This window comes from Panthera onca, chromosome A3 (assembly GCF_046562875.1).
Source record: "Panthera onca isolate mPanOnc1 chromosome A3, mPanOnc1 haplotype 2, whole genome shotgun sequence".
NCBI lineage: Eukaryota > Metazoa > Chordata > Mammalia > Carnivora > Felidae > Panthera > Panthera onca.
The window spans coordinates 112,461,332-112,479,470 of NC_138341.1; the positions used below are offsets into that span (position 1 = coordinate 112,461,332).

Genomic DNA, 18,139 nt, shown 5'->3' on the forward strand with positions numbered 1-18,139 from the left:
TTTGAAAGGATACTGTTGACATCAGTGTTTCCTTCTTCAGTGTCCATCCACTGCCCCTTGAATGTCACCTCCAAGAGAGCAGGGACTGGGATTGCCACCACTTACTCCACAGAACCCCACAAACACGTGGGTGCTCCAGGTACAACTGTGCATATAAAAGCCACATGTATTGAGTACCTAGAATAGGCGAGGCACCATTCCAAGCCTTTTACATATAGCAACTCTTGTAATGCTCCCAAGCCCCTGAGCTAACAGCAATTACTATTCCCATTTTATAAAGGGGGAAAGTGAGGCACAGAGCAGTTGAATAACTTGCCCACCATTCCACAGCTAGCAAGTAAGATAGCTGGGGTGCCCCCACTGCACCCTGTAAGAGTATGCTGAGCCACACATGGGACAGAGTCCCTGTCCCCATGAAGCTCAGGGGCTAATGGGCTAGCTGACCTAGTCTACAATACAGGAAGTCAGGGATACTTACTTCCCCTAGAGGAAGTGATCCCTCAGCTAAGTCCTGAGGACAAGTAGGGGCATGCTAGGATGAAGTGGAGGGAAGGACAATCTAAAGGAGGAAACACTGTGGAGGCCAAGAGATAAGCCACCGGGCACCAAACCTAAAGAACTAGAAGTTGCTTGTATGGCTGGTGTAGGGAACACAGGGGTATGCCATGTGTCAAGGGATATGATCATCTCAACCCTCAGTGACTGAGATTTGAAAAAAGTCCCAGGGGGGAAATATGAGGCAATACGGCTGGGAAGATGGGCACCACTCCCCCAGATTGTGCAGGGCCTTGGCAAGCTCAAGGGTCCATGTTTTATTCCAAGGTTCCACATCACACCTCAAAGACTAGTGGAAGCCCCTCACTCGGTGGTGCCCAAAGGCCACACAAGGGTCTCTGGAAATTTCTGCTGACTCACTGTGGGACCTCAGGCACCTCCATACTCTCTCTGGGTCTTAGTCTCCCAACTGGTATTGAATGACCCAGTGCCAAAAGCACATCCCCACTCCGTCAGCCTGGCATCCCATAAACAGAATGCTGTTGACCAATGAGATCCTGACATTCCTGGAGTCCAATTCTGGGACTCTTGTGCACTGGCCATCCCATACTTGCTGAGGCCAGCCCACCACCATGGCACTTTGCCAAGCAAGTCTCTGGGCAGGGGTTTGAGTTCTCCTGCTCCTTGATCCTCCAAGATATAGAGGCTCCCCCTAGGTTTTGGCAGGATGGGGGGGGGGGGGGGGGTCTGCTCAGATCCTCCTGGAGACAAAGGAGCTGACCTGCAAAGAGTTCCAGCGGGAGCCCCGCTCCCCCTCCCTTCCCCCCTCTCCCTTCCCAGTCCACGTGTCTCTATTGTCTGCTCCCCGCTTCAGGGAAAGACACAGCCTCGGATGTGTCAAAACCACCACCCCCCGGCAGCAGGGAAATTAATTACTGGACGATTTTCACTTCCTCTTGCAGCGCCTGCCTGAGCTAGGCACCGGAACAGGACCGGCTGAGAGGGGCCGGCATCGGCATGGGGGACTTGCTGCCCCCACCAGTTCTGGGAGAAGAAAGTTGAACCCCAAACCCAACAGGGGCTTCAGTGGGAGGCCAAGCTGGGGTGGGGGTGCCGACTTCCTCTAGTTAAAGCTGAGTGTCCACACTGGCCACTTCTGAATTGGGGGAGAGGGAGAGGACTGGAGGCAGGAGGGTCGCGGCTGGCGAGCTCACACTCTTTTCTTTGCATCCCCTTCCCTGTGTCCCCATGTGCCTGAACCCCGACTGCTCAGACCACTCTCTGTCCTCTCCCCTCGGCTTCTCCCTCTATCTTACACTTTTCTTTCCCTTTCTTTGCATCCCTTGGGGGGCTTTCTTTTTGTGTGTCTGGATCTCTTTTTTTCTCCCATGGGTGTGTGAGCGTGTGTTGCTACTTCTTTCCATGTCTGTTTTCCTTCTTTCTCTGTTTCTCTCTTGTGTCTTTTTGTCCTTATCTCGGTCTCTATTTCTACCTCTTTCAGTGTATGTCTCTGTCTTTCTCTGTGTATCTCCTCTCTCCTCTCTCTCTCCCTCCACCCCCCCCCCCTCTTTCTCCGTCTCTCTGTATCTCTGCGCCTTTCTCGCCCTCACTTTCTCCCCTCCTGCCTGCCCGCTGCTCCCTGCGCCTGGCCTGCCCCCACCGCTGCCGGTTCAGGGGAACGTGTGCGGAGCGATTGTCCTGGGGGACATTTGATGGATTAGAGCGCTGAACAGTTCCATTGCTAGGGGACCACCTGATCTCCTCCAGCCTGCGTCCCATATAAAGCCGGCAGGCAGCCGGAGTGCTGAGCACAGCTCCAGCGATCGCCTGTCTGCGCGCCGCCGCCGCCAAGCCCGAGCGGGAGCCCGAGCCAGAGCCGGGGCCGCCGCCACCGGTGCCGGCTCCGCGCTGCCGCCCGCCCGCCCGCCCGCTGGGAGCTGTCCAGTGCTGAAACCCCGCGCCGACAGCCAATCGCGCCCGGCTGGCCGCCTCCCCCCACCGGGGCCCCACGCAAGTGCCCCCGCCGAGCCCCCCGCCAGTCGCACCATGCCGCGCTCCTTCCTGGTAAAGAAGATCAAAGGGGACGGCTTCCAGTGCAGCGGGGTGCCGGCCCCCACCTACCACCCCTTGGAGACCGCCTACGTGCTGCCTGGCGCCCGGGGGCCGCCCGGGGACAACGGTGAGTAGGACCCGGCGGGGGGGGGGGGGGGTGGCGGGGGGGAGGGAAAGAGGGAGGGGAGTTCGGGCCCTCCCCAACTCGGGCCACGAGGAGGGGTGCGCGCGGCAGGGAACCCCGGGTAGAGATTTCCCTGGCTGTGTGCGCCTCCCGGGCTTCCCGAGGGCCGGGCGGGCGGGGCAGGGGCTAGGTCCCTACAAAGGGAAAGTCGCAGGGTCGATCCATCCCACAGCCACGCGCCAGCCCGGACTTAGAAAGTTGTGGCCCTAAACGGGGCTGGAGTGAGGGGTGGTGAGAGAATGGAGAGAGAGAGAGAGAGAGAGAGGCACCCACGAAGGGCTAATGCTGGGGGGCTAATGCACAAGGCAGTCTGTGGGTCCCCTCTCCCCAGTGGAGGGAAGGAGGCTGGATGTCTGAGTGTACTGCCCTGGTGGAGAAGATAAGCGGGCCTGCACTACCAGTCCCTGGGGAGACAGGGTTGGCTCCTTGGGTGTAGCTGGGGGCTCCCTCCTTCCCTTCAAGCCTGCTCCCCCTGGCGATGCCAGACAAGTGTTCTCAGGTCCCCTCTCTCAGCAACTCTTTTGTTACCCTCAGCCACATGCCTGCCAAAGGCTGGGCCTGTCCTGGGGACTGCAAGGAAGAGGGGATTTCTAGGAGGGGTTCCCCCAAAGTGGCTCCTGGTCCCCTGGGCTGCACTCCCTCCCCACTCCAGCTTCTCAACCCCCTCCAGAGCCAGCCCTGCTGTTCCTTGTAAGTCCCCACCCCCAACACACTCCATCTCTTCTCAGAGCAAGTTCCCGCAGGGACAAGGGTTTGAGGGACAAGAGAGGTCATTCAGGCTCAGAAGGGGGTGATCTCTGAAGGATGTAGAGAAGAATCTGAGACTGCTTCCGTAGATCCCATCCCCCATCAAGGGGATCACAAAAGGGTTCTCCTCTGATGGCCCACACCAGGGCAGGTGTCTGGAGAAGAGGCATCCCTTTGGCAGTAAGAAATCTGACATCACATGTGGCATTGGCTTTGGGGTGTGTGGGGAGGGGGAGATGAGGAAGAAGAGGGGAGGAGAGAAAAAGAAGAGAAGAAAGGGCTGAGAATGGGGGGTGGGCTGAGGTGGTGAAGGCAGGAGCCAGGGAGGGTGGGAGTTTCACCTTGGGGATTGCCAAGCACTTCACCCACATTCCATCACTCTGTCAAGCCAGGTAGCAAGAGGGCGCTGGGCAAAAGGCTCTGTGACCTCATCAAGGTCAAAGAAATTAGGGAGTGATCAGGGATACAGCTGCAGCCCCTCAGCCCCTGGCCTCCTCCAGATCCCCAAGAGAACCAACCCCCATTTTCTTCGCCCATATGTCTCTCATTCTACTGTCCTCTTTTCTTGACCCCAGGGCCTCTTGGGTTCGAGGACAGAGGCCCAGGGATATGGCTGGGCTTGTCTGAGTGCTGGCAGGACAGAGGGTGGACCTGGGACCATGCCAGGGCTGGGGCGTGTGTGTGCTAGGATCTGGGTAGAAATGCCTGCAAGACTGGGATGTGGATTCCTTGGGGGACTGGCACAAAATCCTGGGCTCCCACCCCCTGAGGCTTCTGTGGTCCTGTCCCCAGGCCAGTTGAGGAAACCCAGAGAAGCCTAGAGAATTTCTCATGCACAGTCTAAACTGCAAACTATTCCTCAGGAGGGAGGCAGGAGTGCCTTGCTTTGAATTCAGGCCAAAAAAGCTTTGAAAGGAGCCCCTGAGTGAATGGTGGGTCAGAGCAAAAGTTGGGGCAAAGCTATCAGCAGGGGTGTTCCCACAGGGATTCCACCAGGTTTGGCACCCCAGAACTTCCTTGTCTTTTGCCCTTTCCCCAGAAGGTTGTAGACCAGCTCCCTGGCCTCCAGAGAATCCTCCGGCTGTCCTGATAGTCTGATCCCTGGCCTAGAACCCTGAGCGACTTGGGCTCTAGGTCTCTGACTCGCTATGTGACCTTGGGCAAGTGTCTTCCCTTCTGTGGTCCTCTGCCTCCCCAGCAGGGAAAGAGTTTGGATGGCTGAACTGAGTATCCTTCCAACTTTGACAAGCTCAGCTTTTGTGAAGGTCAAGTGTGGAATGGGAGGCTCTGGAGATGCCTGGATGAGGGTCTAACAGAATGCAGGGGGCCATTGTCGGGGTTTCTGTAGGATTCTGTTTGCCATCCAATGCCTGGCTGAGGGTGGCGGAGTTTCTGAGACCAGGTATTTCTTGGCTTCATTCTCTGCAGGCTGCCCCACAGTGAGGACAGGCACCCTGGCTTAGCCGCTCTTGGCGGTATCTGCGGTCCAGGGTTAGTGCCGGAGATCAGGGGGTGACCCTTCAAGCCTGGGTATGGCCAGGAAACACAAGGTCTGCCTCATCCTGTTGTCAGGGGCCTCTCCTATCCCTGGGGTGTGGCTAGACTGGGCAGTGAAGGCTCCCTCATCCCACGGGTGGGTAGGGTGCTGGGGGTCCTCAGAGAGCCTACCGGCTCCTAGTGGCCCGTTGTCTCCACTCTGCCGGAAATAACCTTGCTGAGCGTTTGAGGGAAGTGTGAAAAATTGCTGAGCCGACGTTTTTCTCTCCCAGCGTGTGTAAGTGTGCTGGGTAAACAAGGAGAAAGAGAGGAGGGGGGGGAGGTGAGGAGATGGAGGGAGGAAAGGAGGGAGGGAGGAGAAGGGAGGGGGAAGGGGGGAAGGGGGGAAGGGCCTGGGGCTGGAGATAGTTCCAGTTATTAGAAAGATCCTCTTACAAGCCATTCCTGCAGCAGCCGCTACAGGGTCAGGATGAGGCTGGTGGGAGGGGAAGCTGGGAAGGGTGCGGGGAGGGGGGCCTGTGAATGTGGAGGTCAGGAGAACCACTGGCTCCTTAAGTGATGAAGATTCAGGGCCCCAAATTAAAGAGGTGTACTCCCAGCTCAGGGAATGCCTGGGAGTGCTGAGGATTCCTGGAGGACTCCTCCTACACACACACACACACACACACACACACACACACACACACACACACAAGCAATGCTCTACTCCCTCCCTTTTCAGCCTCTACAGGCTGGGCAAAAGGTGCAGGTGCATCAGGGCTCCAGGCCTCGCCCCAGCCCAAAGAGCCCCTAAATAGGGAAGGGGAAGCTTCCCAAATGGAAAAATCTCTAGGCCTTTCTGCAGAGCTCCCCAAAGAAGGCAGACCAGATTTAATTCCACCATCCTGTCCAATACAATGCCTCATTTCTCCCCCTCCTTCTCCTCTTGCTCCTCCACTGTTTTCTGCCTCAGTGCAGCCTCCCCTTCCCCTCCTCTCCCCTGAGTGATTCTGAACACAGATTCCGTCTTGTGAGATGCCAACTCACATCCTCCTGACCCTCTCAGAACCTCGCCCTCCAACTCCACCAAGCCCACCCCTTCGCATCCTGGGGAGATGCTGGGGGAACTCTCAGCCATCCCAGAGCAGGCTGCTGCTCATCTATCTGCGTGGCTGTAGTCTCCATGGATCTCAGCCCATATTCACTGCCTACCTCCATCACACCCTCACACCCCAACTCTGAACTCCAGCTGGGCTCCCTGTCCTCCCTCCTCTGCCCCCCCCCCCACCCTGGTCCTGCCCCTGTACTGCTTCAGAGTGCATCTGACCCAGGCAGATGAGGGATCAATGCCAATCCAATAACACAGTTGTCTGCCCTCCACAGCTACATTAAGCCTCTCCAGCAGGCTGAAGAAGCACTCCTACTCTTGCCCATGGGCTTATCTAGTTGACCACATTACACCAGCGCCCACTTCCTCTCACTCCCTCTGATGGCGCCAGGGAGTCGCTCCAGGCCAGGCCTGGAAGCCTGGCTGAAAGTCCCCAACACATCCACCCCACACCTAAGAAAGGCCATCTGGGGAGCAGGGATGCAAAAGGGCTGCCCCAATTCCTTGGCAGAGGGAGCCCAGAGACAGCTGGGGAGGTGCCCAAGGACACACAGCAGGCCCATCTGACTCTTAACTACCACTTCCCCTGGTATCTCAGTCTTGATCTAGGCCCAAGATCCAGGTTAGAGACATGTCAGAGGTCCAGGTTCAAAGTCCAGGTCCAGATCTGAGATCCAGGCCCAACATCCAGGTCCAACCTTAAGTCTAGGACAAGGTCCAAGGTCAATGTCCTGGGCTAGTCCAGTCCAAGATTCAGAACAAATTCATGTCCAAGTTCAAGTTTCAATGTCCGAGATCAGGTCCAGGTCAATGTTCAGGGTCCAGGATTACGATCCAGATCGAATTTCTAGTTCAAGGTCATGTCCAGGTCCATTCTGAAGGCTTGCCAGGTTGATGTCTTAGACTCACCATTAGCTTTTTCTGTGGTCTTGGACTGGTCTCCCCCAACCCCAGCCTTAGTTTCCTTCTCATGAACTCAAGCAGTTGAACTTGATCTCTTTCAGCTCTGACCTTGCAGGGACCCAGAAATCTGATTTTTCTAAGCATTAGTCAGTGGGAGTATGGAATAACAGGGCCCATGTGGGATATGGAATCTGGGGTCCACAGTCCCCTCTAAGCCTGGGATCACAAGGGTGACATGAGGGGACAGAGCTGAGCATCTATTTTTCAAGCCGTCTGTTTGTGGTTCCTGAGGGACAGCAGAAGAATACATCAAGTCCCCGTGTCAGCACAGAAATTTATATCATCCCCCAAACTCCCCACACCCCAACTCCCCCCACACACACTGTGGGCAAAGGGCAGTGAGCACAGGGGAGGGTTAGCTCCAACCTACAAAGGCAAACGAGGCCAGGGAGACCCGTGACTTGCATGAGGTCACGGGGCATAAATGGTGGACCCTGTCGCACCTCCCTGGTGAGTGCTTCATCTACATGTTCTAGGGACCCTCCATAGCCTGGAGGCCCTCTGAGAGGCAGGATGACACCCTTGCTGAGAGAGATGAGACCCCCAGAGTTCCTGGCGTCCCTCCCAGCTGCGGTGTCCGGCTGCCAGCCTTTGGGTAAGAAGGGAGGTTGGAATGGGCCCTCTGACTGTACCCTTCTGGAACAGAAGGAGGGGAGGGCAGAAAGCAGGAGGCGTGGAGCGCCTGCATGCATGGTGCAAGGGCCTTCCGGAGACTCCCCCAAGGGAGCAGACCAGTCAGTGCTAGGCAATTCAAGACCCTTAGCCACCCACTCCTAGCTCCACAACCCCTTGAAAAATCTTTCCTATTGATTCCTGCAGAGCTGTGGACCTCCCCACGGGCCACAGGAATTGGGTCACAGTCAGGAGGAAACAGAATATGTGGGATTTCTTGAGTGGGGGGAAGGTAGGGAGGGACCCTGGAATCCTCCAGGCACTCCCTGGGCCTGGGTCAGTAGGCGTCAGCCCCACACCCTACAGCCGTGGTCATGCTGGGCCAGACTTCACTCTGTCCCCTGCTCATCTGGACTCCCAGGGACCCTCCCCAGTGGGCAGGTGTACCAGCTGCTAGGCCCTTGGAGGATGTGGGTGTCATTTCTGGTCTGGTGCCCAGGGAACAGCTAACAAAGATGCTATAATAAGGGGAGGGGGAGGCACCAGCCCCTTTGCCCAGCTCTGTGAGCAGACAGGAGAAACTATTTTTATCCCGCTTTGCTGCTGACAGACCTGGCTTTCTGCTCAGCTGGCTGGAGCTGATTCTCGAGGCCCGAGGCCCTGGCACAGCAAGAAGCAGCTCTAAATATACCCGTGCAGCAGCCCCTCCAGCTCCCACCACCAAGCAGGGCTGGGCCCTCCTCAGGAAAGTGGGCCACCTGGAAAGCTGGCCCACTACCAGGCCCCTCTCTTTTTCTGCCCATCTCAAGGCAGGGCAGTGGGACTGGGGCTGGAAATTCCCTGGAGGAAGGTTGGGACCCTGGGAATCTGGGAGAGCCTGGGAAAGGGAGTCAAGGACTGAGAGGCAGGAGGCTGGCCTAACTCTGGTGTGAACTTGCTTTGTGACCTGAGGTGGGTCAAGGCCTCTCTCTGGGCCTCAGCTTCTATACGGCCCTGGAGGAAGTGACTATCACGTTCCCTTAGAGAGGAAGTAATGTGCACAGAGCACTGAGCAGGGTGCCTTGTACAGAGTAAGTGCTTAACAAGAGTCAATCATTACTTCTGTTAGTTTTATTTGCAAAAACTTACAAGGGGCTGGAACAGTTTCTCAAATAGCTTCTCTCCACCCCCAACACCCCACCATCCTATCAGACACGGGCCAAGTGGGGGGTGTTACCTAGAAAAGAAACCCATTGCTCCTTTCCCCCCCCCCACCAGTTGAAAACTTCCTACCCCAGCAGTCTCCGTCCAGCTAGGGTGTTCTGGAAAAAAACACAGGCTTCGGAGGGTTACAAGCCCAGCTGCTCTTCCAGCGACCTTGGGCAAATCCTCTCCCCTCTCTGGGCCTCTGGGCTTAGCACTGTGCCTGGCACCCAGGGGAGGTTCAATGAAAGCAGTGATACTGTTAATGGTACTTACCCTCACCCCAAGGGGCCAGACGGCTGGGTGAGACCGTGTCTGTAGAGCACCTAGCACCTTCATCTTCATAAAATTCCCTTCCCACCATTCCTTTGGCTACCAGATTTTTCATTTTTAACAGATTCTGGACCTTCGATCTAAAGTATCGAGACTCTTAGGCAGAGAAGGCCAAGAGTCGTTCGCAGGTGACATGTGTATGCTGTCTCCAAAGTGTTTCTGAGCCTTCCCCCTGGTGGCAGGGGTGGCTCTAGTCCCGATCCCTCCAATGGGGGATTCGAGCCCAGAGAGGCTGTGTGACTTGCCCAAGAGCACACAGCTAGGATATGAGTAAAAGAACCAGGATGAGAGCCACGTCTCTTCTCCCTGGGTCCCTGGCCATTCCTGCCTCTATCGTGACCCACTCTGTCACTCTGTCAGATGGGGGACAAGTAGCTCAGCCATCTATGGTCACCTGTGGAACAGAGGAAAGCACCGAAAACCCATTGGGGTTCCATGCACAGAGTTAGAATACAATTTAGCGTCCTAAAGGATTCTCCAGTGTTGAGGCCCAGAGAGGTGAGGTGGTTTGCCCAAGATCATATAGCAGCCTGAGACTCCCATGTGTGTCTCGTTCTCCTCTTGCTAGATTAGAAGGATATCACCAGGAAATGTAGGGATAATAATGATAATAATAATAGCAGCTGGGGAGTCTATTGTGTGCCAAGCATTGTACTAAGCACTTTATATGCATTAATTCATTCAGTGCTATTACAAGCTCCCTTATACATATGTGGCACAAAAACGGTTACATAACTTGCCAAGGTCACATAGACAAGGAGAGGTCTAGGGTGGCTCTGAGGAGAGTGAGGTGGAATTGAGGGAGCTTGGGGGTGTGCTGGAGGGACAGGAAAAGGGCCTGAGGATCTAATTCAGAAAGAGCCACGATGCAGAACGGGTCTTTAAAGCATCCCAGTCGACCTTCTTCCATACAGACCAAGTCCAGAGAGGTTAAGTAACCTGGCCAAGGTCACAAAGCAAGTTAGAACCACCTCCTCCCGATATGACCACGAAAACTCTCTTCTAGCCCACAACTCTACCCCGCCCCCACCCACACAACGCACGTGGAGCTTCACGGCTGCTGGGAATCAGGTCTGGTCTGCAATGCCTGTCCTGAAGGCAATTCTGCATCCGTCTCTGGGCTGAAGAGCAGCCTTTGTTTGAGGCGCCCCTATTTCTATGTAAAGAGCCCCACAGCGACAGGAGTAAGTTGCTGCAGTGCTATAGGCTGCCACCAGAGGGCACCACAGGCAGGGAGTCCGTGAGGACTTGGCCTGGGTCACTGAACCCCTGCCACCCACCAAAAGTTTTCTCACCAAAACCTGAAGTAGAAATTACACGTCCTGAAGCAACAGAGGCCCAGAGAAGAGCATCAAGATGTGTCTTAGCAGATGCCAACAAAACCACAGCACAGAAACCCATGTGGGGAGATTGTTGGGTTGGGATCCTGGGTTGGGATCCTGGCCCTAAGTCACTAGCCGGGCACGTTGCTTAACCATCTTGTGTCTAAATTTCCTGGTCTGTAAGATGATACCAACCTTGGAGTCAAGAGGATGGAATGCATTCATGTATATAAAGCCCTCAAAATGGCACCTGACACATTTAAGTTCTCTAGGATGTTCATTAGTATTTGTTCACTTTTCACATACGGTTTCTTTACTCGCGGACTCCCTACCGCAACTGTCTGCATGCTTCCATTATCCCCCGTTTTACGGCTGGGGAAACAGCGGCACAGAGAGGGCAAGCAGTTTGTCCAAGGTCACACAGCTGGGAAGAGTCAAGTCAGAACTCAATCCAGGCAGTGGGGCACCAAGGTTATGCTCTTAACCAGTATGCCGTCCTTATTCAGTAACAGGACACGCGCTGGTCACATGATCAGTGATCCCCTGACACATGGATCCTATACTATCTATCCCCTGAGGCACAGAAAGGTACATGACTTGCTCAAGGTCACCCAGAATCTGTGCCAGGAGTCAAGCTGTCCGAAGACCAGGTAGGCAGAATGGCCTACAGCGGATCACGCTGGGCTGGGGAGTGAGGCTGGCCCCGCAAATCTCCATTGCCACTTATCACCCATTTCACAAATGCTTATGGAGCGCTGGCTAGCTGGGGCCCTGGGGATGGGAGGTAGCCACTTCCTCCGGGACCTCTGGGTGTGTGGAAAGCAAGGGAGCAGGGCAGAGTGTTCCAATCCTTGCTCCACCCCTGAGCAAGCACCATTACCACTCCATACTTCAGTTTCTTTATCTGTAGTGAAAGTGTTTTTGTGATGATTTGGTCAGGTGATGGGAGTGAAGCGCCCAGCACAAAGCCTGGCATGCAGTAAGCGCTAAATAAATATTTGCACTATCTCAGGAGTTACAATAGAAGTACCAGGGACAGGGGGTCTGGGAGTACCAGGCAGGTATTTAACTCAGTCTGAAACAATACTCCCTGAATGTTTTGGGGCCTGATTCCTGGAGGGGGGGGGGGGGAGGGGAAGTGCCTCCAGACCAAAGGCAGACAGGAGGGGAGGAATGGGGTGCTGGGAGGCGGAGCAACTCTCCTTCCCCCATTAAAAAACTGCCAGCCCCACTGCCTTCTCTGCAACCCAAGCCCCTCCCTACTGAGTCATCCACCCCCACAGTCCCCAGTCACTCTGTGTACAGACTGTCTTGTGCCAGCAGCTGAAGGGAAAGAAAAAAAAGGGCATGCCCTCGCCTTCAGGGCTGGGGGACACTCTGCACAGACTTTACTCTGTGACCATCCCAAATTCCAGATGAGAGGAAGAGGTACAGAGGCAGGCAGGCTGTTTCAAGTAAGGAAAAGCTGTGAATCCAGTTCCCTGCTTACAAAGTCCTATTCCACCTGTTTTCCTGAGTGGGGGAGGCTGGAGAGTGGGGAGAACGGGTCTCAAGGTCAGAAGGAAGGTCAGATCTCCTGCTGTGCCACTCCCCAGCTTGAAGCCTCAGAAAGGGGCCTGACTTTTCCTTGTTCTCCTGGAATCCAAAGACAATGGAAACACTTTGTAATTTGGTGCCAGGTCGGTAAGTGTTGTGCATGTCTGCCAGAAATTCCCCTGAGAGCCCGGACCCCAGGTCTGAGTAGGGCGCCAGGACCACGCTAGGCCCCGGGAAGGAGAGACAAATCATGGTGGCCCCTGCACTTGGGAAGCCTCTGTGGAATCCCCTGGGCGAGCCTCGGCCTGCCTACCCACCAATCACACAAACCCAAGGTAGACAGGATTTCTGGTCCAACTCCAAAGAGGAGGGAAGAAGGGGGGGAGGTGAATTCTCACAGGGAGACTCCAGAATGCTTCTTAGTGGAGCTGGGAGCAAAACAGGCTCAGGAGCAAGTACAAGGAAGTCCCATTCCTGAAGCACCTAGTACATGCCACACACTTGACCTCTCAAATCCTCTAGCAGCCCCGGGAGATGGGTCTAACAGGGCTGTAATTCATTTATGCAACATCTACTCATTGCACACCTGTTTTTTTTAAGCCAGGCACATGCTGGGCACACAAATCCAGCCCTTGGAAGCTCACAGCCTGGTGGGGTAGGCAGACAATTAAATAACCTTCAGTGAGGACACTTATTCAAGCAAATAAAAAGCATAATTATAATAGCTAACATTTATATAGTAATTACTGGGTACTCCTTCTCTCCCTTTCTCTGTATTTCCTTACACAGAAATTGGGGATGATAACGGCACCACTTTGTAGGGCCTGTAAGGACTGAATGAGTTAACATGCATAAAGCACTGAAGCAGGGCCCGGTGCATGCTTAATACGTGCTTCTTTTCATCACTTAACTCTGCCCTTCCAAAGACCCTGGGAGGGAGAGCCCAATTATAAGCTCCATTTTGTAGACGAGGAAACAGATTCAAAGAAGTTACAGCACTGGAATGGCAGAATGCTGTTAGAATAAAGGCAGCATGGCCTTTGGCGTCAACCTGCTAAGGTCTGAATCTTGGCTCTATCACTTACTAGCTGGGAGTTTAGACTCTACGTCTCTGTCTGTAAAGTGGGTGTGAAAAACAGTAAGACCTTCAGTGCGTGGTTGTGAGCACTTAAGAAGCTAGCGAACACACAGCCCGTGGAACCGTGGGGGCGCCATGCTCCAAGAGGGTGGCGCAGGGGTTGTTTCATCGGTGGCCCATAGCGGGAAGATGTGAACACAGGCAGGGCGGAGGCGCGACCGCCGTCTTCGTTAGGAGCGCCAACATTTCCCAAGAGCGAGCTCCGGGACGCCGCGCTGGAGAGCGCCGGGAGTGTGACCTGCCCCCTGCGGCGCCTCACCTACGTCCCCGCTCCCTTCCCGCCCCTGCAGGTTACGCCCCGCACTGCCTGCCGCCCAGCAGCTACGATGCGGACCAGAAGCCCGGCCTGGAGCTGGCGCCGGCCGAGCCCGCCTACCCGCCGGCGGCGCCGGAGGAGTACAGCGACCCCGAGAGCCCGCAGTCCAGCCTGTCGGCGCGCTACTTCCGCGGGGAGGCGGCCGTGACCGACAGCTACTCCATGGACGCCTTCTTCATCTCGGACGGGCGCTCGCGGCGGCGGCGCGGCGCGGGCGGCGGGGACGCGGGCGGCGCGGGGGACGCCGGGAGCGCCGGGGGGCGCGCGGGGCGCGCGGGGGCGCCGGCGGGCGGCGGGCACCGGCACGCGTGCGCCGAATGCGGCAAGACGTACGCCACGTCGTCGAACCTGAGCCGCCACAAGCAGACGCACCGCAGCCTGGACAGCCAGCTGGCGCGCAAGTGCCCGACGTGCGGCAAGGCGTACGTGTCCATGCCCGCCCTGGCCATGCACGTGCTCACGCACAACCTGCGCCACAAGTGCGGCGTGTGCGGCAAGGCCTTCTCGCGGCCCTGGCTGCTGCAGGGCCACATGCGCTCGCACACGGGCGAGAAGCCGTTCGGCTGCGCGCACTGCGGCAAGGCCTTCGCCGACCGCTCCAACCTGCGCGCGCACATGCAGACGCACTCGGCCTTCAAGCACTACCGCTGCCGCCAGTGCGACAAGAGCTTCGCGCTCAAGTCCTACCTCCACAAGCACTGCGAGGCCGCCTGCGTCAAGGGGGCCGAGCCGCCCCCGCCGCCGCCCGCCGGCCCCGCCAGCTGAGCCGCCCGCCGCCGCCGCCGCCGCCGCCCTCGGGGCCCCCCACCTCCACCTCCATCCTCTCCGCGTCCCAACAGCGTTTCCCTGCCCACCCCTCCCCCCTCGTGGGGAACCCCTCCCAGCCCGGAACTTTTCTCTCCCGCCCCGAGAACCACCGCTCACCTCTGGCACTGGCTACCCCAGCGCACCCGACCGACCGCAACGTCCTTTCCGCCCCCTGAGACTCGGACCTTGACCCCCTGCTCCCAACTCAGGCACCAGGTCCGCACCTCTCCCGGGCCCCAGATTTCCTTCCGCCCAGATCCTGCACCTCTCCCCTCTTTCAGACTTCTCTTCCCACTTCTCAGCTGAGTCTCTCCTATCGTTCCTCTATTGGAACCCCAATCTAAGGCCCAAACCTACCTTTGACTCTCACGTCTGTTGTGGTTTCCTCATCCACACCGGTACGCAGGCCCTGCAGCTCCCAGACCACATTCCAACCCCAGACCGTCCTCTGGCCTCTGCCGGGTCTCGCTGTATGTGTGCCCATCTAGGGATCCAATCCTCACCCCTCCTGGAGTCCCCGGTCTGTCCCTGATCCCCTCCATACCCTGGCCTTAGGTCCAGCCATTCACAGCCCCCTGTACCATGCTCACATATATCTCCCACCCTCTTCGGTCCTAGGGCCTTCTCAACCGCTCCCACCCCCTACTCTCTCCAGACCCCCTCCTCCTCCCCGCAGTTCTCATCTTTTTGTGTTCACCTGACCAGGGGCAGACTTGAGGGGCAGTTCAGGCCCTGCCCCATTAATGTAGTCCTCCTCTCACCCCAGGACAGCCCCTCCCTGGGCTTCCAGTCTCCAGCTGCCCGCTCCCCAGATTCTCTGAGCACTTTCCCCCACCCCCAGGACTACAGGTACCCCTCCTTATTTGTTGGGGGAAGTCTGGGGCACCTCACAAATGCCCTTCCCCCTGTCTGGCTGGGCCTCTCCAGTTATTTATTTGTGTATTTATTTATTTATCTATTTATTGTTATATTTAATCTCTTGGCCTCACCCAGGGATGGTCTGGCTTCCCCAGCTGGACTGGGAGGTCAGGGAGCCAGGCAAGGAGAGAGACAGCAACGGCCATAGAAAGCTGTTTCCCACCCCACCCCCCACTCACACCCCCTCTTGGGGAGTGACGGAGAAGCCTCACCCTCCTCAGAGCCTGAACTCTGGGGAGGGGGCACGAGAATGAGAGGGATAGCCTGCTTACCCTCAAGGGGGGGGGGGGGGCGGTGAGGGGTATCAGGAGATCCAGTCATGGGGCAGGTCCCCACCCTCCTGAGCCTTCCACTCCCACTCCAGGGAGACCGGAGAGAGGAGCCTCCTCGATTTGTTTCCTATTTATTCCTCTTCTCAAGGGACCCCAGGTTCCAGGGACCGACTGAGCCCCGGACCCCGCTGGGGCCTCCGGCCTGCTCCGCTCCCGGGAGGAGCGCTCCCTCCCGGCCACGTCTATGCAACTCTCCCGGGCAGAGGGGCCGCCACTACCTCCCCCGCCGCGCTTTCGCATGCCCGGGCGAGGACCGAAGCACACACCTCCACGCTCACGGGCCCTGGCCCCCCTTCTTTAAGCACACGCCTCTGCCCCATCACTAGGCGCCCAGTTCTGGGGGCAGGAGTCCTGGACTCTCCGACCCCTCCCTCTTTCCTCCCAGCCACAGAGGAGGGTGGAGACTGGAGGGGCCCCTGGAGCAGGGGCCCTTCTCTAGGGAGGGCTTCTCAGCTCCAGGCCCACCTGGGAAGGGAGGCAGCAGGGATGGGGGGAGGGAGAGGGGTCGCAGAAGCAATTACGGAGGGTGTTGACCCTGTAAATAGGAACTTCTGACAGCAATAATTTTCCATGCATGCTAAGCCTTTTGGCCATATTTTGTATGAGCGCTTGGCGCTCCCCCTCCCTCCTCCTCCCCCATCTCGCACCCCAGACCCCCCTCCCTTCCTCACCTCCAGCAGTATTACTTGTAACGCAATTCAGGGATATTAAAGGGACTTTGGCCACTCACCAGCGCCTCTAGACCTTGTGATTGGGGGTGGGGCGTGGGCAGAGGAGGCATCTGAGAGGCAGCTGGATTTTTTTCTCTTTTTACATTTTTTTGTTACATATTCATCTTGTTTCATATTAATCTTGTTTATTGCAGCTGCATCTTTTCCACTCCATTTCCCTCCCCTTAGCGTGACCACCGTGTAGCTGCCGCCAGGGGTCACACACTCCAGAGGTCCTTTGGCATCCACAAGGTCCCAAGCATCCTCAGTCCTAAATACTCCTCAACAACTGGGGTCTAACACTCAAAAGATTTCAAGAGCCCGATCAATAGCATGAATGAAGCAGGTTGCTTTGATACATTAGGGAATACTGGAGCCTGTAAACTCACAGGAAAGACTGTGTCTCACCTTAAAGAATTGCAATCGAGTTAACTCTACCTGCCAAACAAATACAACTGTGAGCCAGAGCCAGATTTCTCTCTTGATAGCCGGTTTACAACCCCTTTATGGTTCCCCACTTCATCCCCTGCTGCTTTGGCCAGGGCGGGGGTGGGGGGGGTGGGGGGGGGGAAGGTTCTGGCCAGCCCTACTGATCACACCTGGGCAAGTACATGCATGCAGAAAGGTGGAACTTTGGCTCAGCAGGCAAAGTTACCCCAAAACAGTAAGCTGCCCCCAGGGCCAGTCAACTGTCATCAAGGGTGTTCAGGAATGTGTTGAACAGCCCATCCCTCCCCCTTGCCAGCTGCCTTGGTGAGCTTTCAAACTACAAAAGTGTCCTCACCTTACCGAAAACTTCCCTGGGGACCACAACACCGTGCCACCTAACGCGAACCCCCAACGTGGACTCAGAGAGGCAAGGCCATGTGCTTTGAGGGCTGGATAACAGGCTGCAGGCTGGAACTCAGTCTCCCCTGGGGCCAGCTTTTGGGGTCCCTCCTTTTGTGGGCAGTACACTCAACTTTTATTACTGGTGCCTGTCTGCCTTTCCCTTCACATACCTCTGGACAAGTGGCTATAATCTGAGCAATGTGCTACATGTCTCCAGCAATGACAGCGGTTTGGGGATCCCCCCCCCCCCCACACACACACACACAAAATCTCCAGAGGGGCTTTGAGGGGCCCAGGCACCTGTTGCCTTCCCTAACCAGCCACACATAGTCCTCTGTGACTGCATACTGCTTCTTTCTTTTTTAAATATTTATTTTTGAGAGAGACAGAGCACAAGCGGGGGAGGGGCAGAGCGAGAGGGAAACAACAGAATCCAAAGCAGGCCCCAGGCTCTGAGCTGTCAGCACAGAGCCTGATGTCAGGCTCCAACCCACGGGACCGTGAGCTCATGACCTGAGCCGAAATCAGACGCTCAACTGACTGAGCCCCCCAGGAGCCCCCACACTGCTTCTAACCTGGGGTTGTGTCAGTTACGTTTATTTCAGACCCAGGGAACAGAACCCACGCTAGACCCATATTTTACAAACATCTCATTCCCTGTATTAAATCCCCTTGAAGCAGAAAGTGGTTAACACAGGGAATTGCTGCTGACAGAACTGTTGGAAGGACCAAAGGGGAAGAGCCTTCAGCTGGACGCCCTAGAACATCTCCACAGAACCGGCCCACCAGGGGAGCAGCCACTTCCTCCAAAACCAGACAGGGATATCAGCAGGCTCACTGGAACTACTGAGTTCAAGAACACAGCACTCTCGGTGTGACCCAAGGGCCAGGGGGCCACTGCCACTGCCTTTAAAACAGTCTCCTGTCTCCCACTGTGCTGGTGGCCCAACACTGGAACACTGTCACAGAAAACTTAGGGCCTCCATGACCATCTCGCCAGCAGCAAGAGACAAGGCAATAAGAAAATGGCCCCTGCCCACCTCTGCCATCCGAACTCCGCAGCGGGGCATCTAACTG

General features: G+C 56.5%; 2 protein-coding genes across 4 annotated transcripts in view; one reads left to right on the top strand and one right to left on the bottom strand.

Moving 5' to 3' along the window:
* The window catches only part of FAM110A (family with sequence similarity 110 member A), a 130,625-nt gene that overhangs the window by 104,541 nt on the left and 7,945 nt on the right, over positions 1-18,139 (bottom strand). The window lies entirely within an intron of this gene.
* On the top strand, positions 2,190-16,244 carry SCRT2 (scratch family transcriptional repressor 2). Its single transcript, XM_060614360.3, has 2 exons — positions 2,190-2,674; positions 13,439-16,244. Exons 1-2 carry the CDS (start codon positions 2,542-2,544, stop codon positions 14,227-14,229), a joined length of 924 nt encoding a protein of 307 aa, XP_060470343.1. The 5' UTR covers positions 2,190-2,541; the 3' UTR covers positions 14,230-16,244.